The following is a 24,792-nucleotide window of genomic DNA, read 5'->3' on the forward strand; positions in this document are numbered from 1 at the left end:
GAACAGTCACCAAATCTTTGGAATAGGGATATTTTTTAAGTTTAGAGCTAATAAATGAAAAGATAAAGAAAACACGAACAAATTTCACTACATAAAAATGTAAAATTTCATTAATGTCCCAAAACCAACACAAAAATGTAAATGAGAGTGAGGGAAAAAAATGCCTGTAGCAAATGCCAATCAAAGAGTTAATAGGCTTTTTTTTTTAATATAAAAAGCTTTTGTGACCTCTAATAATAAAAATATTATGCAAGTGATAAATAGGCAAAGGACATGGACAGTTCACAAAATTAGAAATAGAGTTAGCAAAAAAACTTATGAAAACACACTCAACAAAAGCTTGGTTTTATATATCAACAGTACTTGTTACCACATAGAAATACAGGCAAATGATTAAACAGATGGAATCAAAGAGAGACAGCATATAATACATGAAGAACAGGAGTCACAAAATTGAGGTTTAGTTGATCAGAAATAAGGGGAAGTTTAATCATGGAGAAGTTTTTGAGGAGGTAAAGTAAAAAAAACAAAAACACAGAGTGATAACTTCGACTCTAAGATGAGCAAATGAGTCAAATTTCCACTGTGACTTTCTTTTTTTTACTTTACGTAAGTTTCAGGTGTACAACAGTATAATTCAACACTTGTATACACTACATAGTGGTCACCCCCGAAAGTCTACTTATTATCCATCACCAGACAATTGACCCCCTTCACCCCTTTTGCCCACCCCCACAACCCCCTTCCCCTCTTGTGACCACAGATCTGTCACTTCTTCAAGAAAATTTCTCAACTTCACTGATATGTGACTCCTTATTTCTAAGGTATACTGTTGCTTTTCCTTGAAGAACACATAGAATTGTTTTATAAGATACTTAGATGAAAGGAGCAAAACAACAGCAAATATTACTTTCTCCTAAACAGGAAACACAAAGTAAAATTTCCAGTTTTCAGCTTCCCACCTTGACCTTTGTCATGTAAGCATCCTCTCTAGTAGGGGGAAAGTGCTGGTAAATGTTTAACAATGGCCTCTCCAGGGGAGGGGTTGAGAAGAACCCCTCCTCAGTAGTGTCTGCCCATTTCCCTGGTGTAAATACTCCCAACACAGGCAATGTCACGCTCCTGGCATGACTCCACTGACCACAGAGCTGGGAAAAGACGCTGGTGTCTCCACTTACTATATGCATTTGTACGACATGTATGTGCTATACATGTACAGTATACTACCCTACAGCATTCGTACCATATAGACACAATGGACACCATCTCAAGAGGATGGATGACTTGAAAATGTGGTACTATATTAGGAAATGATGAGTTTTGAGGGTTTTTATGTTTAATATAATTGTAAGTTTATAGAATTTAATTTTTATTGATGGCTGTGTTTAGCCACTGGCCTGCTAAACTCCTGAAGACTGAGTGTGGTGCCCTGGGCACCTGCACAGGATGTGCGTCGTTGACCCTGCTCATACTCTCGCTCTTTCCCTGCTATCTTCCTCATAACCACTCTAGGACAGCCCCAACGAGCGGGTAGCCCAAACTACGTGCAGACCAAGGCACCAAGTCCAGCAACTGTAACTGCTCCAGCCAGAAGCAGGCAGGTCCTGCCATCAGGAGGTGGGACAGGGGTGGGGCCTGCACTTCAGATGACCTTCCCCTGCGGTCGTACTGCCAATCACTGCTGTTTCAGCCAACAACTGAACACGCTGCTTTTGCTTTCACATTATGTCCTAATGTGTTTCCATCAGGGACTTAAAAACCTTCATGTCAACACAGGGCCTTAAAAAACCTGTTGGAAAAGCAGCACTTTTGGAGAAGTACTCAGAGGAGACACCTCTCCAGTTCCCCCAGCTAAGCCCTGCTTCTGGGTCTCTGACCCACGGGGAACTGGCACACGCCAGGGAGCCATGCCCTCTAGCACCACAGTAAGCTGGTCTGAGTGTGGCTTAAAGGTGGAAATGCAGATCTGGAATGCTGCCTCTGAGTGCAAGGAACCAAACTATAGGAATAATAGACCCCCACTTTCTGTTTATTTCCATGGCCAGAAGACTGACAGGTGGGAAGTTTTCAAAAGAGTTCCTGCAGTTGAGAAGGGAGAGAAATGCAGGAAAATCTGACAGAAGTGGGCCCAGAGTTGTAATCCTGCTCAAGGGCAGGCCTCTCTCTAGTTAGATCTGGACTGACTGCTTTAGAGATGCCCACGACACTGGCTTCACCTCGTGATTATCTAGTTCATATAGCCGAAAACCTGTTTTTTCTGTCATTTTTCAGAGGATTTGTATTCTTCAAGTTTTCCACGTTTCCCTAGAAAGCCTGAGAAAATGCTCTGGGATGTCCAAGAAGCAAGTGTGCTGTAGGATGGTATTTCTCAAAATCAGTTCATGGGTCACTTCCTTCAAAACCACGACTGAATAAAAACCTCAGGAATCTGAGCATGGAACACAGCCCACAGTGATGGCTGTTCATGCTAAAGCTGGAGAACTTCTGGTAGCATGGAGAGAACAGGAGTCTCGGAGACCAGGCTTCAGATCTCAGTGGCTCTTCCGCTAATGAGTCTGGCCACCTTCCATGCTTACTAACGTTCCTGGGCTTCAACTACCTGTTACTTAAAAGAGCAAAGCAACATCCACCTCACAGGGTTGTGGAGATGAACGGGACCGATTCAGGTAAAGGCCCAGCCTGCCAGGCCTGAGCAAGGAGGAGATGGGAGATTCCCTCCAATCACCGTACCGCACGCCCAGGAGAGGGCAGACAGGTCAGCCTACCAAAGATGCAACAAGGAGGCTCCTTGCAGTATACAGCACCCCAATCACAGAACACGAATTCACTTCAGAGGGCTAAGAACAGGCATGTCCGGGAGCTCCTCCGATGCCCAGAAGCCTCAGGACGTGGGTGTCCCAAGGACCATCCTTTATATATGAAAACTTGCAACCATGACTCCCAGAGATGGGGGGGGGGGGGCGGGTTCCACTGGGGAAGCTATTGGAACAGCTGCGGTCTTGTCTTCACAATGGCCAGACTTCCTGACCTACACTTGGCTTTGTTCCTTGGAGTTGCTGGTTCTTGGGTCCGAGTGCCCTTCCACATCATGGTCCTTGGCTTCTGGTCTTGTGCTTTTGTTGCCTCTGGGCACTTGGCTTTGGTGCACAGACTCCAAGCTGCAGAGTGGTGAGGAATCCTGAATCTTCCCTCTGCCATGGAGGGAACTGTGGTCCCAACAAGTGTGTGTTTGCCTTTTTTGGACCTAACTTTAAAAATAGATGTAGCATTTCACCCTTAATAAGCTGAGGTCTATACAATGCTTTTAACATTCAACTGCAGGAAATATACCTCTTAGTGGTACAGGAAATATACCCATCAGTCTTGAGGTTTCTCTCGTTTGGGGGATACGATGCACACACTAATTTCGATTAATTCAGAATTTGTCTGAGAGAGAATTTCAAGCAGATACCTGCTATATAGATGGGTCCCCATACGTATTTCCTATATTGAATGGAGTTTAATTTTTAATCTGGGGGACACCAGGCCTGCAGAATGTGGGCACAGAGGGCAGGCCTGTCCTGTGGGTCCTGGAGGTCTTCCCCAAGTGAAGGGAGCTTGTCCCAGGAGAAGGACGCAAGTATGGCCCAGCTCAGCTTTCAAGAGGCGTCTGCGAGCGTGTTTTCTCTTTAGACTGGGTGGGGGGCTGGGGGCATGAGGGACGTTGCTTCAGTTTTCACAGGCTCCATTTATTTTTCTCCTTTGTCCATAAAGACAGTCATACCTGACCCATTTCAGAGTTGTTCTGAGTGTAAAAGAAAATCAATACACACAGCCCTCCAAGAAAAACAACACACGATAAATAAGATACTAGCTGCGCTGTGTGTCCTTCCTCACTGTCAGGTAAGACAAAGATGCTGAGCTTCTGCCACACCCCACCTGGGAGCAGGCGGGCGGCCTGCTGGGGGTCCCTCGCCGGGACATGTTTGCAGTGTGCTTTCTGCTGCTGTCAGAAGTGGTCTTGCATTCAGAGGGGGGCAGAACTGGGACCTTTGAGGCCTTCCATTTGGCCCTCAAAGCTGGCAGCCCTCTTACAAAATGAAAACATTATAAAAAGCCCAGATGATCTCATAGGTCTTTCCCACCTCTGAAACAGATGGTGTGATTCACATACTTTTGACATAAATGTAGCAGGTTGTGATGATTTGCCTCATTACGCTCAGTGGAAGAGTGGATTAACAAGCAAGAATATGGTGAGAATGTAAAGCATGACCTCTGATTAAAACAGAACGTGGGAGCGGGCTGTTTCATGGTGAAAGCAACACACTGTGACTCAAGGCTCTGAATTTCTAATCACAGGTCTGTAACCCTGTATGTGACATTGGGAGGCTTGCTAGAGGCCTTCAAGAGTACCCTTAATTTGTACATGCGGGTCACCCATCCTTAAAAGCCTTGTCATAAGTCTTCCCTCTGAGAACAGTGTGGGTGGTGATTAATGGTTAATAATACTAAAGAGAGAGCCATCCACAAAGATTGCCAAGTGCCCAGGATGCCTTAGAGCGTATTCAGATTATTAGCTGGGGCTGCTAGAGAAATGCAAATCCCCCCTGCATTTCCCCATACCATCCTCAGATCACCCCTGAGGAGACCTGCAGAAGCACCAGCAATGTCTCGGCGTGGACGGTCGCCTGTCACAATCCGGCTCCGGCTCCCCAGCCCCCAGCTCTAGCTCCACACCCCTCCCCAACTAGACACGTCAGCGGATATCCAGAGTTCCTCCCAGACATAGGGTGTCTCTTCTTTTTTGCCTCTTGCATGTACATTCTGTGGCAGTAAACCCTGTAGGACATCAGGTGAAAGCCTTGCCTTGAGCTGGGACCTTCCTGCCTTCCCGCAGCATTCCCACAGCCCAGCACGAGAGGGATTTGAATAAATAGTGGCTGCTCTCCCTAATCTATGCCCACACCCTTGGAGTCAATCTACTCAAAGTCTACATGGTTTAAGGAATTTATTCTTCCTGCACCCCTTATCTTATCATTGCCCTGTCTTTCGTACATGTTTTCTTTCCCTGAACGGTGCATTTCTCAGGTATTCGAAGCTTGAATAATGGAATAGGGGTTTGGTCACTGTAATTCTCTCATGCGATGCCCAGCTGAGCAAGTGTCAGATGTGATTAGGGGCTTAATTAGGGGCTATTGAGGCTTCATGATAATGGATAAAAGACTATTAGACTCAATGGTTTTTTTTTTTTTTTTTTTTTTTTTTTTTATGGCTTTGGGATTTTAAGGTACTTTTCAGTTCAACATAATCCAGGAAACAGTATCTTTAGCCCTCCTAGGATTCACTGAGGGGAGTGGGTCAGGCTTGGTTATTTTGCAGGACTTTAGAATTGATCATGTATTTTTCAGGTTGATGTCATGATGATTTGAAGGTTAGGATAACAGCCTTGAACTGAGAGGGCAACTGTAGGACTGGCACAGGAGGAAGAAAGATGGCATGGTAAAGATATTGTTGGGCCCTGTTTCCTCAACAGTGAAATGGAAAGAGAATAAAAATGCTTATTCATGAAATAGTCACAGTGCCCTGCTGAAGACCGGTACATGAGACTACCACCACTGTGTGAGGAACTCTGCAGCTGATCACGCTGGGAAACAGGTGAAAGTAAAGTACATGATGAACAAACAGCTCATTACAGCCAAGCTTCCCCCCCACCCCGTCTTCTAGTTTATCTCCTTGTATGGATATTTTCCAGCGATTATTTCGAAAAAGAAAACCATTCATTCTGCTCCCAAATGCATCCCTAGCTGAAACACTAAAGTGTAAATAAATAGAAATTTAATTAAACTTTAATGCGAAACTAGTAAAAATGCTTTTTTTCAAGTTAAAAAGTCTATCACAGATTGTCATATATACATTACTAATAAGAAAAAAATATCAACTTATACACTTTAAATATATGTAGTTTATTGTATGTCAGTTATATATCAACAGAAGTTCTTAAAAAAAGTCTATAACAAACAATAAAGCAGGGATTCTCAAAGTGAGGTTCTTGGGTCAGCTGCAGCAGCACCACCTGGGAAGCTGATAGAAACGCAGGTTCTTGGGCCCTACCCTGGACCTGCTAGAGCAGCCAGTCTGGGGGTGGGGCCCAGCCATCTGTGTTATAAAAAAACTCCATGTGATTCTGCAGGAACACCTGAGAACCGCTGCTTTAAACCAAATGTTGGAATCACTGAATCTATTCTTTTCACTGTTTTGCTAAATTGTACTACATGAGAATCTCCAAAACGTCACTTATTCTGAATTCTACAAATAAGGTCTGACCGAGCACTAAACAGGTCCAGCCCATGAATAATCCCTAGTTCTGAGTGCTAACAGTCCTGCGTGTTGTGCTACCTGAGATCTGATCAAGCCTCCCCTCCCCTCCCGGGAAGGCCCCCCAAGGCGGGATGGGCTGCTGCTTCTGAGCAGGGCCACACATGCTCATCTGCTTCCTGATGGGAGATGGAGGGCTTCCTAAAGGGACACAGGGGGGGACCGGTGATACTGAAACTCTATGAATTTTCCATCATTCCTCTTTTGGGAGGGAAACAAATGTTTGGTACTTTTCAGTCACTGTTTCACATATAACAATCAAAAGAAGGACAGTGCCTACAACATTTTTTAAAAAAATAGGGCATCTTTGCCAATACTTGCTTGTCAGCTGCACTAAGTTGAGCGTCCCTCACGGTGCATAAGGGTGATGCCAGTGCGGCGCCTAGATAGCTCCCTGCTGACGTGTCCGTCTGCTCATTCCACAGATCCTCAATCACACCGCTTGTTTGCCAGTATCTTCCTGGCACAGCCACTAGCTTTGCCCAGTCCTTTCCTATTCCACCATAACCACCCCCAAGATTGTGAGGGAAATTATTGACTTTATTGTCCAAATGACCCAAAGGCTTTCAAATTTCTATTTGATAATGGCGTTTGCTCATGTAACCCAGTCTTTGTGTGCCCTAAGAACACAAGGACAGAAAAGCACCAGATGCACCACTGCATGTCATGATATTTTTCATCACGAGAAAAACCTCCATCCTGAGAAAATTGGAAATGCAAGCTCTCCTTGGTAACTTTTCTCGCTTTAAATCGCACCTCTCATCACGACCTATTACACCCACATAGTCAGGTGCCACAGGCACTGCACACTGTCTCCAACATCTCAAAGGCTCAAAAGCTATTTTTAAACCCCAAATGCAATCTAGGTTGCTATTCTATAAAGCACTTTTTAAGGAAGAACAAAGTAAGAGAGTGATTTTTATGTATGTGGGCAGTTCGCCAACTCACCGAAAGATTGAACACAGCTGTCGATGAGATCGTCCAGGCTGGCTCCTTTGGCTAAATGTCCCAGAGACACCATCATTCGGAACTGGGTGATCTGGGCCAGGCTGGGATGGGAGGGGAGAGGGCTGCTGGCAGGCTTTACCTCTAGTCTTGCTTTAGGGGCTGCTCTGCAGCCATGAGGAGGTTTCCTGGGGAAAGAGAAGAGGCAGGGAGTGAGAGCAGAACAGCCAGGGGACAGAAGACCACAGCAACAGCTCCACGCTTTGCAGGCAGATTGAAGAGGAAAGGAGTAGAGATAGGACAATTAATCCCGGGAGTTGGGATGATAAAACACACCCCTCCCACTTGGTAAAGACACCAAATGGACTGGTTAGTTGTTAAAGAGACGTCTCTCACGTATAGCATGGTGAGATTTCAGGGTTGCAAACAGGGCTCTTCAGCCTGGGGTTAGGATTACTTTGGCCTGCTTTCTCCAGTTCCTGAAGGGGAGAGGCAGACGCAAGACGATCTTGGCAGTTTTTAGCTCCTAGCAATACATTTTTATTTTAGCCCTGAGACCACTGACTTGGGGCTTAAGAATTGTTTAAGCTTGGTCTCATCTTCAGCTAAATTCATTCCTCTTGAGCAACACCAGAGTTAATGCAGAAAGTCAGGTGGCCTCAGAAACACCTTTAAGGATTTGGGGGGGGAGAAGGCAAAGACGAGGACCCGTGTGCAGGGGGTGAGGGTTATGGGGGTGGTGTGTAGACTTGAAGCTAGCGCTGTCTTTTTCACAAATCTTGGTTGGTTCTAAGATTCTGTTTTTCATTACTGATGATCATTCTGAGTCATTTTGATCATTAAACATCATTCTATCAAGTCCTTACTGATTATGAGACCCTTATTCCAGAAGTGAATACAAAAGGATAAGTCTGATTCTGGAGATGACTTAAGAGCCCAACAGGTCACCTTCATCTACTTTCACTTAGCTTTACCTTTGGTCATGACCTCATCAGCACAAGTCGCTTGCAAAATGATGTCAGCAGGTTAATTAAGCATTTTATTTTTCCTTCCATTAAAAAAAATAAACATAATACACAGAGACCTATCTATCATCTTTGAAGGTTTACTAGTGATAGGAGTTGTTGCTGATAACTCCTTTGAGCATATCCTCCTCTCCTTACTGTGGCTTTGGCTATTTCATGTTTATTACCAAAGAGGAAAGGGATAAAAGAAATATACCTGAGATCCGCAACTTTAATCACTATATATTTCATAAACACATGATGGTGTTAATTAATCAATAAGTACTTATCCTATGAGTAACACATGTGTGATAGGCCAGAGAGGACCAGTGAGGCAGTCTGTGAAGATACTTTGCAAACTGTAAAATGTATTCATTATACGTTAGCTGTTGTTGTAGTCTGAAGGTGACCTGGAAGTTCCTTAATACAAAAATCTAGTTGGAGAATCAGAACCAGACCAAGAAAAGATAACTGTAAAAATCTTAAATAACTGTCCTGTGAATGTCAAGGGCAAGAAGTGCGATGTTCTCAGAGGAGGGAAAACTAGTTTCAGGTGGAGTGTTGGTGAAAGCTTCTCACCCAGAAGGGGCTCAAGAAGTACTCAGATCAAAATAAAATGCTGGGGTACACATGGATTTTGGGAAACCACAGCGTTAAAAAGACAGCGGGACCACTTAGTACAAAGCTAGACTCGTGAAGGGAATACCCTGCCCTTCGAGTTCCCCTTCAAAGTAGCTCCAGAACAGTCTGGCATTGACTGCTGCCACCTGTTCGGACCTAGGCTGGGCTCAGTGAAATCCAATCAGAAAACGGCTCTTGGGAATTTGGTAACCCAAGGCAGTGATTTCTGAAAGATCAGGTTGGCGTTACAGAACTTGATCGAGTTTCTGGCCATTACTGATTTTTACGCAGGACCTGTGATAGCCCAAAGATCAGATCAGAAAATAATAATGGCCACCCTGAATTGAGTACCTCTGATATGGCAGGCTCTGTACTGGGGATTTACATGGTCTTTAAAGCTTACAGCCCAGAGAGATGTTATCTCCATTTCACGATGTTGAAACTGAGTCTAAAAGAGGGTAAATGACATAGACAAGGTTGTACAACTCATATGTACTCGATGTGGAATTTGTACTTGGCACCTCTCTGGTTTTGTTTGAGAAATATTTACTGTGCCTGGAATTGTGCACTTTTCACTATAGCAGAATTAGCAAGAGAAGCTGAAAAGGTCAATTCAATTTAAGACAAAAGTAAAAACCTCCAAAAGCATAGCTAATAACATAAAGGCTGAATCTTGGGTCCTACTTCTTTTTCAGATCCCCAAAAGTCCTCAGACCCCAAAGCTGGATGGCCCCCTCCATGGTCATTCTTCAAGCCATTCATCTATGCATGTGGAGGTCTAAGCTCGGAAGGGAAATGTGACTGGGCACCAGTGCAGAGCCAGGTAGAGGCCAGGCTTCCTGTGCCCATGCCATGCTCCCTTCCCTCCGCACAAGCAGTGACTCTAAACCTGGCACTGGTTATCCAGTATTGGGATAAGTCAGCTTTCAGCCTTAGTTGCTGCCTCTTCACCATTAAAACCTCTACCCAAGGCAGAGTTGGGAAAGATGAAGTCCTTCTGCTTAGAAGTCTCTTTCTCTCTTAGGCCTTCCACGTTACTTCTCCTTAGCCCTGGGAGAAGAGGCCACGGCAACTGGAGGCTGTCTCCACACACAGCTCTTCCCGCTGAGGCCGGGAGCTGGGTGTCTACCTCTGTCTCTCAACTGGCCAGTCCAGGGAAAATTCCATTTTCTCCCTCAGTTAGTAGCATCAACCATTCAGTACTCCAAAGACTGCCCTGGCTCTAATCATAGTAATGTTTTCCAGTGTCACCTGTAGGGGAAACCACTTGGGTTCAGGAGGTGATTCTCAGAGGTAGATGCTTTTACCAGAACTAGGAGGGACTGGTAAAATTCAAGCAGAAAGAATGAACTTGAAGAGGGGATTTAGGGGAGGGGGAAGGGAAGCGAGGGTGAGAGATGCAGTTGCAGGGAGGCCACTGAGACTCAGAGGGCTGGGGCAAGAGAAACCAGGGAGAAGAGAAACTACTAAAACCCAAATGGCATCCTCAGAGGTCAGGAAGATGGGGGTTATGTACGCCATAAACCAGGAAACTGGAGAACTTTGCTGTGCAGTCTTCACTGGCGACTTGGTTACAAACCTTTGAATCGTTCTCTTCTGGTGAAATGGCTGTAGATAAGGATTTATAAACTGCTTTATTTGAGGCATAGAATCAATTAGCCTCTAAGTCTGCAAAAGCATATGTATTTTTAAAGGAAAGTAGGCAAATGTTTCCTCACTAGCTCCCTTCAGTATTAAAAGAAGAAGAAAAAAAGAAAGCCCGACAGAAACAACTTGAGTGTTTCCTTCCAGTTTGCTGAAGGAGACTGTCAAAACTCTGAACTGGTTCAGGTGCAATCCGTTCCAGCCTCGGATGCCTCACTGGAGGTCACAATTTCCAGTTGAACTTTTTATGAAATTCAGCCTGGAAGAATACGGGGTGAAATGGACAAAGAGAGCAAACGGAAACTTCCACAACTTTCTTTGCAGTGGAAGATGGCTTTATTGGCTTCTAGCGAGGATTTCTTCCAGTCCCGTCCTCTTCCCGTCCCCATAATACACACGCCGTTTGATTTACTGAAGCCCCTCCTCTCAATCCGGCGCAAGGCACAGCGCTGGACCTCCATGGGACAGGGCGCGGCAGGGAAGGGCGTAAAGGGCCAAGAACTTTTGGATCCAGGATGTCCAGCAGGGCAACGCTTTCTGCCTCGACTGGGCACGGCCAGGCGCAACAGAGTCTGCATGGACGCAGGTGGGAAGACCACAGCTTGCCCAGCCCTAAGCGGAGCCCAGGCCATTGCCGGGCAGCGTCTGGTTCTGGCTCTTTGGGGAACAAACTCAAAGTTGCCCGGCCCCTCCAGGCCTCTTTCTCCTGCCAATAGCTTTTTCAACTCACGGTCGCTTCTCCTTCATCTTCTGTCACCCCAAGACCTCCCTAAAACATGTCTCTAGGACCCCGGTGCGGGGAGGGCTGTGCAGGTTTCCATCCCGACAGTTACGTGGCCGGCTGAGCCCCGTGCGCTCCTGGCAAACGCAGCTGGCCTTCTGGGTCGGGCCCGACATCCGCAGGGCCGGACGCGCCGCCAGGTGGCGCTGCCGGAGCCGCGGCAGGTGCCGGGGGCGCGGAAAGTCCGCGAGTGGGAGTCCCAGGGGCCGGGGGACCAGGTCGCCGGGCGCGATTCTGGGCTCTCCGGGCCAACCCTGGCCGCGCGTCCGCACGACCCGTCTCCCTCCCCCGCCTGCTGGGCAGGACGCGCAGAGCGCTCCGAGCTCGGCCGTCACTCGCGCCAGTCCCCACGACTCCGGCCGAAACCCCGGCCGCCGCCGCCGCCGCCGCCAGACCCCCGGGCCCGCAACTTCGCGCAGGAGGCGGCGCCTCGCCGGCCGCCCCACTTCCCATCCCCGCGCGGTCCCCCGGCTGCGCGCGCTGTGTCCCCGGCACCAAGAGAGGAAACGGGCGCCCCTACTCACCGCGGAGCTTCTCTCACTTTGCCCAGGGTGCCCATGGCCGCGGCCGCGCTCGCAGAGGCGCCTCACCCAGCGCGGCGGCACGGGCTCGGCGCGGTGCGGCGCATCGCCTCCGCCACCGCCGCCGCCGCCTGCCGGGCCCCTCCGCCCCGGCCTCCTCGCGCGGGACGCCCACCCGCCGCGCTCCGAGCCGGGCGAGCCGGACCGCGGCGCACCCGCAGGCACAAACTTTGTGTGAGCGCGCCCCCTCGCCCTCCTCCTTGCGCGCGCGCGCACACTCGCCCGCTGCAACCACCTGACAGGCGCTGATGTTATCGGCGAGGAAACGTGTGGCGCTCTTCAGCTCTTCCCCGAACCTGCCCCCGTTACTCGGTAGTGCCCGCAGGCCTGGGCCGCCCTCCAGTCTCGCCCTTTACCGCTGGCGGCTACTTCTCCCGGCCCCAGGCTGAAGGCGGAAGGGGAGCTGGAGGGGCGCGGGGGCACCAGGTGCCCTGGATATCACCTAGCCAGCGGCAGGAGAGGGGGTGGGCGCCGGAGGAAACCCGCGTCACCGGGCGGCTCTCGGGGCCATCCACCCCCTCGCCTTCCCGAAGTTCAGTCTAGTCTCCCGAAGACCCCGGTCCCCTCGCAGGCCTCTCCTGTATACACCAGAGCGCGGAGTTGGGAGTGGGATAGAGAGCGAAAACACAGGTGTGGGTCTGCCTTCGCCTGTGCCTTTGGGTGTCTGTCGTCTTGGCAGCAATGAACAAGGCCGGTCTGGAGATTCTCGTGCTCTGCACCCTGCGGGAGGCGGCGAGTGTGGAAGTGCGCTCCAGGTGTGCTCCGCCTCAGGCGAGACACAGCTGCCTGGCGTCTGTGGGTATGGGAGAGAGGGGGACAGGGCTGGGGAGGAGTGGGGAGAACTTTCTGACGGCAGGTCTGGTCAGGAGAGGCTGCCTACCCTTGCTCGCCAAAAAGAGAGTGAGGACAGCGATAGCCAGTGTTGACTGAGCGCCTTGTGCTAAGTGCTTTCTGTACATTCCTCAAGTAATCATCTCCCCCAAATATCAAGAGGTCGCTGTTTTAAAGATGAAAAAAATGAAGGTTTAGGGGATTATATGCTTCCCATCACACAACTAGTACACAGCAGAGAGAACCACGACCTGGGCTGAGATCTGCCTGACTCCCTCTAATCGCTGTGGGACTTGCCCTAATAAAATGCCATGATCAATGTCACATGACCTAACTCCAGCCACATTAAAAAGTCCCTTCCCAGCCATAATGTTCTGGACTTAAAGCTTCATATGTATATGCCACCTTATCCTAAAAAAAATAAAAAATAAAAAAATCAAGATAGCTTACAAAGGTGCCTAACTCACAAAAAGAAATTATGAAATGAAACATGAAAATTAAAGTACATAAAACGGAACCAAAAATGAAAGTTTTTTTTTTTTAATGCATCCCATAGAGTCCAATACACTTGCTACAAGTGGGACTAAAGATGTGTCTCCTGGATTTCTAGCAGTCACATTCAAAAGGGAAGCCTTGTCTATAATTCAGTTTCTGTCATATGTGAGACACACACACAATTGCTCAAGAGAAGATCAACTCTTTTCGTACTGAGAGCAGAAAGAAATTTCTCCAAGGATGCTCATGGACATTGGGTAACAGAACCAAATTCTCAGTCACAGCCATACACATAGAAGGAACCTTTGGATATTTAATAAACACTAAATTATGACACTCTTCCAGACTTACACTGTATATGCATATGTATACATGCCAAATGGGTAAATGTACCATTATATAAATGCATATTTATATGTAAATGTGTTTAGATAGAGAGATGGGCTACTGGCTGTATACACACAGTACCAAACACAGTTGCAGGCAGTTGCATGCATCTATATGCCTGCAGTTCTTTATGTAATAATTATAGAAATGATTAGCTACTAGTTTATTTGAGAAACGAGTCTTGCTGAGTTTTCTAAAGAAAGAGGCCTCCTTCTACCTAGGAAGCTTCTTCCTCTCCAGCTTCCTGAGAGCTGTGCATTCCTCTTGCAGATTGGGTTTTTGGGCCCCGCTGAACTCTTTGAAGGGGGTTCTGGCTGTTCCTACTTGAGCAATTTGTCTTTTCCAAGCACCTAAAAAATTAGAAGTTAGCTCAGTCTCTTCATCTTCTGGCATGCGGTTAGTCTCCCTGGTGCTGTCTGAGGCACCTCTGACCTCAGGAACAAAGTGCTCCTTCTTTTCTCTTGTTCTCTTATCCTCTCTTTTGCTTCTCCAAACACTTTGATGGGCAGTAGTCAATATCTCTGTAACAGTTGAGAAAGGCTGGGGACCACGGTCTTCTTCTGCTCACACTTTGGGTAAGGTCATTCCTTGGAACCCTTTCTCTGTTATTCTTTCTTCTTTCAACCAGGGGCTCTTAACTGATATCCCCGGACCTTTTACTTGGCTTTTTGGTCAGTATTTGCGAAGCCTCTGCAACTAAAAACACCTGTTTTCATCAGATTTTCTAAATGATCCACGACTCAAATTAGGTGTTTTTTGTTTTGTTTTTTTTCAAATTTGGTGTTTTTAATTTCTTCCATGACTTCAAGAAAACCCAGATGACTCCCATATCTGAATATCTAACCTCCATATCTAACATCCCAAACTACATTTCCAACTGGCTGCCTCCCCTAGTCATCCCCAGGGCCTCCTCTACCTCTCCACAGCCACGTGTCTTGGCGCCAGTTATCTCTGAACCTGAACATGTGTCACAGCCTCATAAATGGCCTCCCGAGTTATAGAACCTCCTCTTCTCGGATCCTTTTTTCATGTTTCCAGAATTACCTGATCATGTCATTTCTTTGCTTCCAAACTGCCAAGAAATTCCCCAGTTGCCTACAGAATAAATTACAAACTTCTTAACATTGTTCACCTTCACAGCCTGGCCTCCAGCCATGCCCTCCAGCCATGCCCTCCCAGGCACCCAACCTCTTAGGCTGTGACTTGGCCACTGCTGGTAATTGCTGTGCCCTGTGCCCTTGCAAGCCTCAGTGCTTTTGCTTATGTACTTCCTTCCGCCTGACATCTCTTTTCACCTACATGCGCAAAGGCACAGTTATACCAAATGCATGTCAAACTGGCAAGTTGCCCTAGACGGCACACACAAGGCTGCCTCCCAGGGGCAGGGGGTGCAAAGCCACCTTACAGAATCTGCCTGATGATTCGTTACGCTTGGAGTACCTACTGGCCACCGCAGCTTCCACTCTGTGGTCTAACATTTTCTCAGCCATTTGAAATCATTCATTGGGTCCCTACTTAGTGTCAGATGCTGTCCTTGATATTGAGAATCTGATAGAGAACAAGACAGACAAGAGCCTTGTTCACATGAGCTTACATGTCTAATAAACAAACAAGTCCAGATATGCTATGATGATACACCCTGACTTCCAGGAGCTGCCACCGCAGAGCTGGGTTACCCCTGCCCTCACGGGGGCACTGTGGGGTATTCTGGTTGAGGCACCCATATGGACCAGTGAGGACAAAGCTGCCACATTTAGGGACACACAGCTCCATGGGAGAGCGAAGAGAGATGGAGAGAGAAGAGGAGGGAGGGGATGTGGCACCGTCCTTTCCTCTCCTGCTGAGTGCAGCTCCTGTTTCTGAGACAGGGAGAATTGGCCTCATTATTTTATTATCCCTGTTGCTACTCACCTTGGACCAAAGCTAGAGAAACTGCCCACATGAGAAGCAACTCCTTTTGCTCCGAGCCTGTAGATTGGGGGCTTATGTTTGGACTCCTGCATGTTTCTTTGTCCTCGGCATCTTTTTGTGGATGCAGCCCATGCCTCTCTGGGAGTCTCTGTGTCCATGGGCCAGCTCTTCTGGAGAGTGTTCTCTCTCCTTGAGGTCCCCCCAGGATTCTCTAAAGGGAATCTGACGAATGTTATATAAATATTTTAAGACAGATATTCCCATACATAGACTCTTTACATCATGGAGCCCATGTTTTTATTTGATTTTGGAATTGTTTTAGGATATTAACAAACAGGAATACATGTTGTCTCAAGGCTTTTGCTCTTAGTGAGATAGGGGTCCCTGGAAAACTTTGAACAGAGGAGGCAGGGGATCTGACTTCTGCTTTACAGGATCCGGCTGCTGAGTTCCAAAGTGACTCATGGGAAGTAAGGGCGGGAGGTTCTCTGTGGAAGCGGCCTTCATAATTTCCAGCTTCTGGGTCTGCCCGGGTCAGGGGCTTTTAAACAGTTTCGAATATTGCCCGGTGGTGAGAAGTGTAACATCACATTTTACACTCTGTGACTCAGATGTACATTTGTGCTACTTGTCAAACAGAAACACAAGCTGTGTGAAACATGATCCTTTCAATTTTTTTTGAATGACATTAAAGAACAAATGCTGGTCAGGCCCCTCAAAATTGATCCATTAGTAGGTTGGGATCATAGTTCACAAAATGCAGCTCTAGGGCTACCTCTCATGATAATAACAGATCTCAATAGTTCTCTCTGGAAAAGGGGAACTAGGTGGCTCCAAGTAGGGGGAATCCTGCTTTTCATTGTTTCCCCTTTTGTAACTTTTATTTTTGTATTGTGTGCAAGCATCTAGGCCATCAATAAATCCTATTTTGAATCATTCTGGCATAGAACTTCTTGCTTTCTGATTCTGGCCTGAATAGCTTTAAAAAACCAGAAGCCAGGGCCAGGAAAGGTAAGTTGTCAGTGAATCTGCTTTGTTCAGGTTTATCAAAAAATATTGAACAATATGTTTTTCACAAATGCTTGGGAGGCAAAAAGGCACAGTAGTTCAAAGTGTGAGCTCTGGAGTTAGACTGATTTTGAAAACCAGCCTTCATGCTTCCTAGTAATGTAACCCTGAGACAAGTTAACTTTTCTAAGCCTCAGTTTCCATGTCTGTAAAAATGGGTACAAACAAGGCCTACCTCATGCAACGTTGCTAATGATTATATGACATGGTCTATGCCTACCACACAGCAACCCCTGTGGACACATTAATGTTTTGAGTGCCAGGTTGTGGCTATATGAAGTGACTGTTTCAGTAACCTAGTAAGTGCTATGCAATCACGTCCAAGGGACATCTGCCCTAGTCTTGGCTGATGGGGAGCCAACTTCTCAGAGGAAGTGAGGTGTGGTTTAAGATGTAAAGGGTGAGATGAATAGTGAGCCAAAGAGAAGTGAGGGAAGAGGAGAGGTGAGGCCAGTGTTTCAGAGAAAAAGAAGATGCAGAGGTAAGGAAGAAGCAGCGTGGAGTGCTGTGCTGAACCACACACAGGAACTTACTCTGATTCTCCCCACCCCCTGCCAATACATAAATAAGGTTCTCAAGTGTGACTTAATCTTATTGCCTTTGCAGAATCTGAGAGGCTTCTCACCTTGAAGAGTCCCCCATGAGCAACTTGAATCCCTCGCTCCACTTTAGATGTGATTCAATTAACGCCACTTCCCAAGGTAGCCTTTGGGTGCTTGAGCTGAGCACTGCTGGAAAGAAGGCTGAGTTAATTACCATTCAACACTGAGCTTTTCAAATGGCTGCACTGCAATCAGAACAGCAACAACTTAAAAGCTAAAACTAGTTTAATAATGCAACCGCTATTTTTAAAACTCCTCTTGTGCACCCAGCACCGCCTTAGCACTAATACTATTTAATCATTTAACACCTACAAAGACAGGGTAAAAGCTCAAAAAAAAAAAAACCAGTTAATAGAAAGATTCAAATGGCCTGGACCAGCCAAAGGATGTGGTTTTCTGAGTACAAAAACTGTTTAATATGCATTCAAAAAAGTACTGTGATAAGCATAGTATTGAAATGAAAACTCCTGAGTATTAATAAAGACACTTGCATGTAAGTGATAGAGAAAATCATTGTAAATGAACATAGGCAGGAGCTTCTCACACCAGGATCATCGGCAGACATCCTTAAGGGTCTAGAAGAAATTTTTTTTCCTTTTAAAAGGAGTCATATTTTACTCATATTTAAGAAATACTAAAGTAGGCCATTTCACACACATTTACCTCGATTCGACAGTGGAGTTCTAACACTCCAGCCCACTCCCTGTGCCAAAGCCCAGTTTTCCACCCCACATGTGATGTTACGTGTCTTTTTACTCAGTCTGATTCTTTGTCATGGAAATAGAGATTGAAACAATCATGGGCAGATAGTAGGCTTAGGAAAGTATACTTAGGAAAAGTGTACTTAGGAAAGTATTGGGATGGAATAGTCTGTCTTGCCTGTTCCTCTGGATTTGGAGGTGGGAATCGAGCTGGGCTACGAAGGGTATGACTTAACCCTGTAGGTAGCTGTGTTCCCTGGGTACAGAGATTGTGTTTCACAAATAATCGGCACACCCAAGACAGCATCATGAAAATTAGACATGTGTTGGTTTTGCTTCCTAGGTGGTGCAGTGGTTAAGAATCCGCCTGCCAATGCACGGGACACGGGTTCGATCCCTGCTCCAGGAAGATCACACATGCCGTGGGGCAACTAAGCCCCTGTACCACAACTACTGAGCCTGCGCTTTAGAGCCCGTGTGCCACAACTATTGAGCCCATGTGCTGCAACTACCAAAGCCCATGTGCCTAGAGCCCATGCTCCGCAACAAGAGAGGCCACGGCAATGAGGAGCCCGCGCACCGCAACGAACAGGTAGCCCCACTCGCCGCAACTAAAAGAAAGCCTGCGTGCAGCAACAAAGACCCAACGCAGCCAATAAAATAAACAAATTTATATTTAAAAAAAGAAAAGAAATGCATTGATTAAAAAACAAGCTGCAGGCTTACATTTGCTGCAAGTATTGATCAAAACTGATCTGCCTCCATGTCTAATCGGCAACAGACTCAAAACGTTTCGGTTGAAGTGATTTCTCGGCATCTGTCCAAATGGCAGCCAAAATTTACTGTAAGAGAAAAACTGTCTTTTTTGTTTTGTATTGTTTTGTTTCTGCACCTTGCATCAAACTGAGAAAACCTGCCTCTGAACAACGTGTGCAGCTGGAGGAGTCTGCATGATGGAGACCTAACCGTCAACCAAGGTAGTCAACCAAGTGTTCAGCTTGATTGATTTTTAAATTAAATCGATCAGTGAAAAGTGTTGCCCTATGTTGTGATAAATCCAATCAGTGCCCATTTATGTGTGATTTTCCAGTGGCCCAGAAATGAGGCTTTGCTTCCTGAGGAAGGCTACCTCATGCTGGCTCTTAATCTGGTTCACACAGGTGTGATCTCAATGTAGTGTTAGCGCTTTGACATCGTCTGTATTTGGGTGGGGGTGTGAAGAAGTCTGGCTTAGACTCGTGATGGAAATAGACAAGTTTTATATAATCAATGTTGGCAGTTGTTTAAAAAATCCTCTTTTTTAAAAACTGAAGTACAGTTGATTGACAATGTTGTGTTAGTTTCAGGTATACAGCAAAGTGATTCAGTTATACATATTGTTGTGATAAATCCAATCAGTGCCCTAATATACCTATTTTTTCAGATTTTTTTCCCGAATAGGTTATTACAAAATATTGAGTACAGTTCCCTGTGCTATGTAAAAAATCCTTTTAAAAATCTAAGTCACTGTGACTTTTGTTCTATACCAGCCAGAGGAAGTCAATGGGTCACGTTAGGAAGTGGGGTCCAGGTGGGTAAGTTTGCCTCAGGCTCTCCCAACTTAGGACCACTCTAAACTCAGCAGGAGTGGCAGGGACACACTATGATACACTTCCTCCATAAAAATATATTTTAAAATATATTTGATGATTGTGTTGGCGTAAAGATGAATAGAATCCAGGCTGGATGCATTATTATACATACATTCTATTTCATAGAATTTTTTTCTTTGGTTTTTAAAAGAAATTAAAACCTTTTTGCGGGCCCCTGCATGTACTGTGGGCTCTCAGCCCCACACCTCCTGTGAGTCGGCCCTCACAGTGAGCCTGGTTCCTTCAAGAAAGACAAAGTGCTCTTTCCTGGCTCTGAGAGAGTAGTGGCTTCCGGCTATTGAGAAATGTCGGCAAAAAATAGGGGGAAAGGTGAGTTTCAAGGAGGAGCTCCCTCTGTCCCCTTTGAACATGCGGTACGGAGGCATATGAAAGGTGACCTGGAAGGCACTGAGGTGAGAAATGGCATGAAAAATGGAGGCTTGCCTGGGGAGGAGAGATAAAACTAGGGGCTCTGGAGGGTTCACTCAAGGCCAGAGGGCTGGGCTTGGAGGAGCCAAAAAAGTTGTACTTACTGACCAACTGGCTGTTGTGTAGGGAATAAGGAATACTAGTTCTGTGCCAGGGAGTGAGTAAGTACCTATTGCTTCCATGTCACACTTGAACTTGAAACTACAGTACCCAGAAGTCCAGCCAGAAAGGACCTGGCAGCCCCTGGGCTATTGCAGAAAGTAGGCTAGACTATTAGGCACAGTTGGTAGGCAGCAAAAACAGCCAACCAAACAAAAAAGGGCCAACTTACATATTAAGCTGTGCTGAGCTAGATTCTACAATCAAACAGAAAGCTTTTTCCTTTTTCTCTGTATTTTCTGTTTCCCGTAGATTTCTCATGGTGATTCTATGAGCCGAACTATTGAGCACTTCCTGCATGTCAAGCACTGTGCCAAGAAATAAGTACACATTATTTCACAAAAAGACTTTATGATGATTTACCCTGTTGTCCTCACTTTGTAGGTGGGGGAGGGGCTTAAGGCTCAAAACGGTTAAGTGACTCATGCAAGGACACACAGTGAAATATGAAGCTGGGTTTCAGTTCAGTGTGATTCTGGAGCCCAAGCTTATCATCATTTTGTTACACCTCCCACTCATAATATATTAGATTTTGCACCCGAAACAATTGAGCTCGTTGGCTATAACCTAGTAGAAAATTCTGCATGAGGTAAAGAGGACCAGTAACCAGCACCAACTATATTGTTGATGGTCTCAATGAAGTGCTGAGCTTTTAGCTGTCTTATCAACCACAAATTACAAACCAGAGCATCAAAGGGTCAGAATTTTTGATATAGTTACACTGCTCCTTGACCCAGCTTGAGCTAGAATTGCCTCTGAAAAGACTTGGCCATTGGTTGCGGGAGGGAGAGCCACTGACTTAAGACTTCTTTAGGCCTAAGTTTTCACTTTCAGTTATTTGAAAAGTGAAAGTATAACTGTTGTCACTGTGCTATTAATATGTTGGTCGGGGCCTCGTTACCTTATTATGTCACTTCTCATATAACATGTACCATACCTCTCGTGTGTGTGTGTGTGTGTGTGTGTGTGTGTGTGTGTGTGTGTCTATCCCTGTGAATGTGTCCTTAGCAGACTGGGCTGAATGTAGTTCCTACTATAATTTCTTCTTCATGATTCCTTTTTTAGGGGCTTTGATCTTCTTTTTAAAAAATGGGGAATTGTTATATCAAGTGATTCAAGCATTATTCCTTAGGGCTTCTTTACTGCAACCCAAGAGCTTTGATTTGTTTGCGTGTTTGTTCCTTTGCATGAAGAGAGTTTTAGCTCAACATTATACTTCAAAAAAATTCTCATGACTGTATTCTAATCTTAAAATCTACCCTCAACAGGTTCGAATATTTTTCTGAGGTGCCATTGTAAGTTCAGTCTTTTGGTCTAAGCTGGTCAAATTAGGAGTTAAGACTGATTTGGACTTCCAGTGTTTAGATTACTTTGTCTAGTCCCTCAGTTTCCCAGTCTGGACCATCCTTTCCTGGAACATCCCAGAAACCCAGTTTTCTCAGTATCCCCCTAGCTTGTTGTCCTACCCAACGTGTTTACAGCTTCTGACACAGATCTGGGCACTGAAGAAAAAGGGTCCCTCTCTTGCCTTGCTCTCAACACAGAGCAAATCACATGCTGGCAAGTTCCTGACTCAGCGGCGCTGCTTCTCTTCCTGGTTCCCAGCCTCTCTGGAAGACTCACAGGTGACACATCAACTTCCATTTCTGCTATTTCCATCAGTGTCTCACCTTTCCTTTTACTCTTCTAGGACATTTGACAACCACTTTTTTTTTTTTTTAATCTTCCATGTAACGTGACGTCTGGCATCTCTGCCAGCCCTGAGAGTGCATGCCAAATACTGTCCTTACAGACACTGGAATACATGAAGGAAGGGTCAGATGGCCAACTATTCCACACACCTCTAAAGTGGGGGGGCTAATAAAAAAGGGATGAAATTGAGCTATTCGTAGTGAGGTAGATGGACCTAGAGTCTGTCATACAGAATGAAGTAAGCCAGAAAGAGAAAAACAAATACCGTATGCTAACACATATATACGGAATCTAGAAAAATGGTACTGATGAACCTAGTGGCAGGATAGGAATAGAGATGCAGACGTAGAGAATGGACTTGAGGACTCCGGGGGGAGGCGAAGCTGGGACGTAGTGAGAGAGTAGCATCGACACATACACACTACCAAATGTAAAATAGTTGGCTAGTGGGAAGCTACTACAGAGCACAGGGAGACCAGATTGATGTTTTGTGAAGACTTAAAGGGGTGGGATATGGAGGTTGGGAGAGAGGCTCAAGAGGGAGGGGATATGGGGATATATGTATACATGTGGCTCTTTTACTTTGTTGCACAGCAGAAACTGACACAATACTGTAAAGCAATTATATTCCAATAAAGGTTAAAAACAAAAAATAAAAATAAAATAAAATGAGGGGGCTAGAGATAAGGAAATACGTGGAGAGACAGCAAGTAGGAAGGCTCGCCTACTTTCTACCTTCTGCTACAAAGAAGCATGATAGGTCCAGGTTCCTGAAAACTATGTCCCATCCTATTTCATGTCTTGTGTTTTTGCCCTCGTCACTTGGAGGCTGGGGGTTGAGCTGCCTGAGATTGACAACTGGCTTCATGTTTGTTGCACCACAACTTTACTAAGGTTGTGGATATCCAAAGGACAGGCTTCTGAGAGTCAGGGATGGCTTCTGATTCAGACTCTCAAGACCCAATATTTTTGGCAGACGGAGCTCCTTCTGAACAGTAAGTCATTGTTGAATGACACGAATAGGACTAGAGCTGAAGGAAATTAGGGTTTCAAAAGACTGTTTAAAACAAAAGTCCTTTCAGTCCCTGGTATTCAGCATTTCATCCCTCAGTGAACCCAGGTTGTCCATTTTGCTGGGAGAAAGCACACAAAACTGTGCTATCTGGATTCCGAGCACACTTTGATTGGCAGGTCAGCCACCATAGGACAGGAAGTGCTTATTGCTTGTCATAAAGTTCATCTGGAAGAGGTAGAAACAGATAACCCTTTCTTGTCTTATCTGCACTTATTCTCATCTTGTATTTCATGAAGGGCATGGCTGTCATTACAGGTATGAAGGAAACAGAAAACAACATCATTCCAGCAGAGAATAGAACTCAGGGAAATGGCTGCCAATTTGCCGGGTTCCTTCTTCCCTATATCTTTTTTTCTTTTCTTTTTTTCCACTTTTTTTCAAAGCTGCTGAGGTCTCGTTGTTTCCTGAGGAGGTTTAGCTCAGATCTCAGCCAGTGCTGATCTACAGGACTCAGGAAGGTCATATCAGCTGTGGCGTCCACCTTAGGAAGCAAACCCTGTTCTGGGCATGACTGGGAGGACCCAGGACTCTGAGACCCGCGAGAACCTAATCTGTGGACACATAACGACAGACTGGTTTGCTGGGGAGAGTTAGGCTTGTGAGAGTCCCCTGGAAACACGCCAGACTGAGACCTCGTGACGGGGGACTGTCTAATACAGTCTAGGCTTTCCGGGCTGAGGGGTGGGGAATTCCAAACCCACCTGAGTTTTTCCTGAGATTCTGGTAGACAGATGGTTCCTCTTCGTTCACAGAGGACGTTCCATCCCTGCTCTTTGTTCATTATTCACAAGAGTCTGTGCCAGGGCGCAGAGATAAGTGACTTGGTTTAGGCCACAAGGTGAACCATGAACGAACTGAGAATTCCATCATGTCTTCAAAGTCTAGCTTGGCCTCTTGACCAAAACAGCACTGAGTTTTTCTAGAAAAGATGATGTCACAGGGTAAAGCATTTGTCTTTATCTTTCTTCATCCCATTTCTGTTTCCTGGTTTCTAGCAGATATTATCTGAAGAGTCTGGTTAGCTTCATAATTGATTTGTAGTATACAATTTGATTTCTATATGCTCCCCCTCTGTTGAGTTCTTTTGTTTCATTAAAAAGGGGAGAGTTTCCCAGTGGTTAAGACTCCAAGCTCCCAATAAAGGGGGCCCAGGTTCAATTCCCAGTCAGGGAATTAGATCCCACATGCAGCAACTAAAGATCCAGCATGCCACAACTAAAACGATCCAGCATGCTGCAAGGGAGATCCCACACACAGCAATGAAGAGCCCGTGTGCTGCAACTAAGACCCAGCGCAGACAAATAAGTAAATAAATACACAAAAATTTTTTAAAAATTGTAAAAGGGGAGAAATCTGTGTCATAAAACAATAAAATGGTATGTCAAAATTATCTATACCCCAGAAATCATCCCCATTGCAACACTTGCTCTGTGCTGCACCTGGTCTTGTAGTTTAGGGAAGAAAGTACTCAGTTCAATCTCTTAAAAAAAAAAAAAAAAAAAAAAAAGGCAGCTTTAGTCCCGACTTTAAACATGCCATTTTTGTTTGTTTGGGTGTTTTTATTTTTTGCCATTTTTGTTTTTTAATCAAGGACTTGTGCGTATAAACTAAAAATATACATGTATTATTACTATAAATATAAATGTTAAAAATCTGAATTCCATAGCTTGTTTAGCTGAGTAAAAATTCCTAAGAACATCGATCAGAAAAATGATAAATTTCTGGAGGGGGAAGATGGTCTCAGAGGTTTCCTCTCCTCTTCTCCCCTTCTCTGGAGTTCACTCAGCCAGGACGACCCTGAACAATTTCAAAAGGGGTAGGGCCTGGAAAGAGGTCCATCAGACTTGGAGTTGTGCAGATTTTTCCTCAGCTTTTAAGTAA

General features: G+C 45.7%; 1 protein-coding gene across 18 annotated transcripts in view; it reads right to left on the minus strand.

The window, feature by feature from the left end:
• Positions 1 to 24,792, minus strand: part of RASGRP1 (RAS guanyl releasing protein 1) — a 289,246-nt gene that overhangs the window by 69,852 nt on the left and 194,602 nt on the right. For 6 of the 18 annotated variants that reach the window (XR_009051310.1, XM_057721599.1, XM_057721602.1 and 3 more), the window contains 5 exons: positions 23,613 to 23,830; positions 18,652 to 18,767; positions 17,248 to 17,353; positions 15,555 to 15,776; positions 7,303 to 7,487 (listed from right to left, as the gene is read on the minus strand). Coding sequence is in view for 17 of the 18 variants with exons in the window: in XM_057721599.1 (XP_057577582.1) it covers positions 7,303 to 7,487; positions 15,555 to 15,776; positions 17,248 to 17,353; positions 18,652 to 18,767; positions 23,613 to 23,692 (709 nt within the window). In the remaining variant the exon portion in view is untranslated. Of the gene's footprint in view, positions 1 to 7,302; positions 7,488 to 11,873; positions 12,117 to 15,554; positions 15,777 to 17,247; positions 17,354 to 18,651; positions 18,768 to 20,316; positions 20,334 to 23,612; positions 23,831 to 24,792 lie in introns of those variants that run through there. The other 12 variants (XM_057721609.1, XM_057721612.1, XM_057721610.1 and 9 more) reach the window with 10 other exon arrangements.

The sequence above is a fragment of the Hippopotamus amphibius genome, chromosome 2 (genome assembly GCF_030028045.1).
Source record: "Hippopotamus amphibius kiboko isolate mHipAmp2 chromosome 2, mHipAmp2.hap2, whole genome shotgun sequence".
NCBI classification, from domain to species: domain Eukaryota; kingdom Metazoa; phylum Chordata; class Mammalia; order Artiodactyla; family Hippopotamidae; genus Hippopotamus; species Hippopotamus amphibius.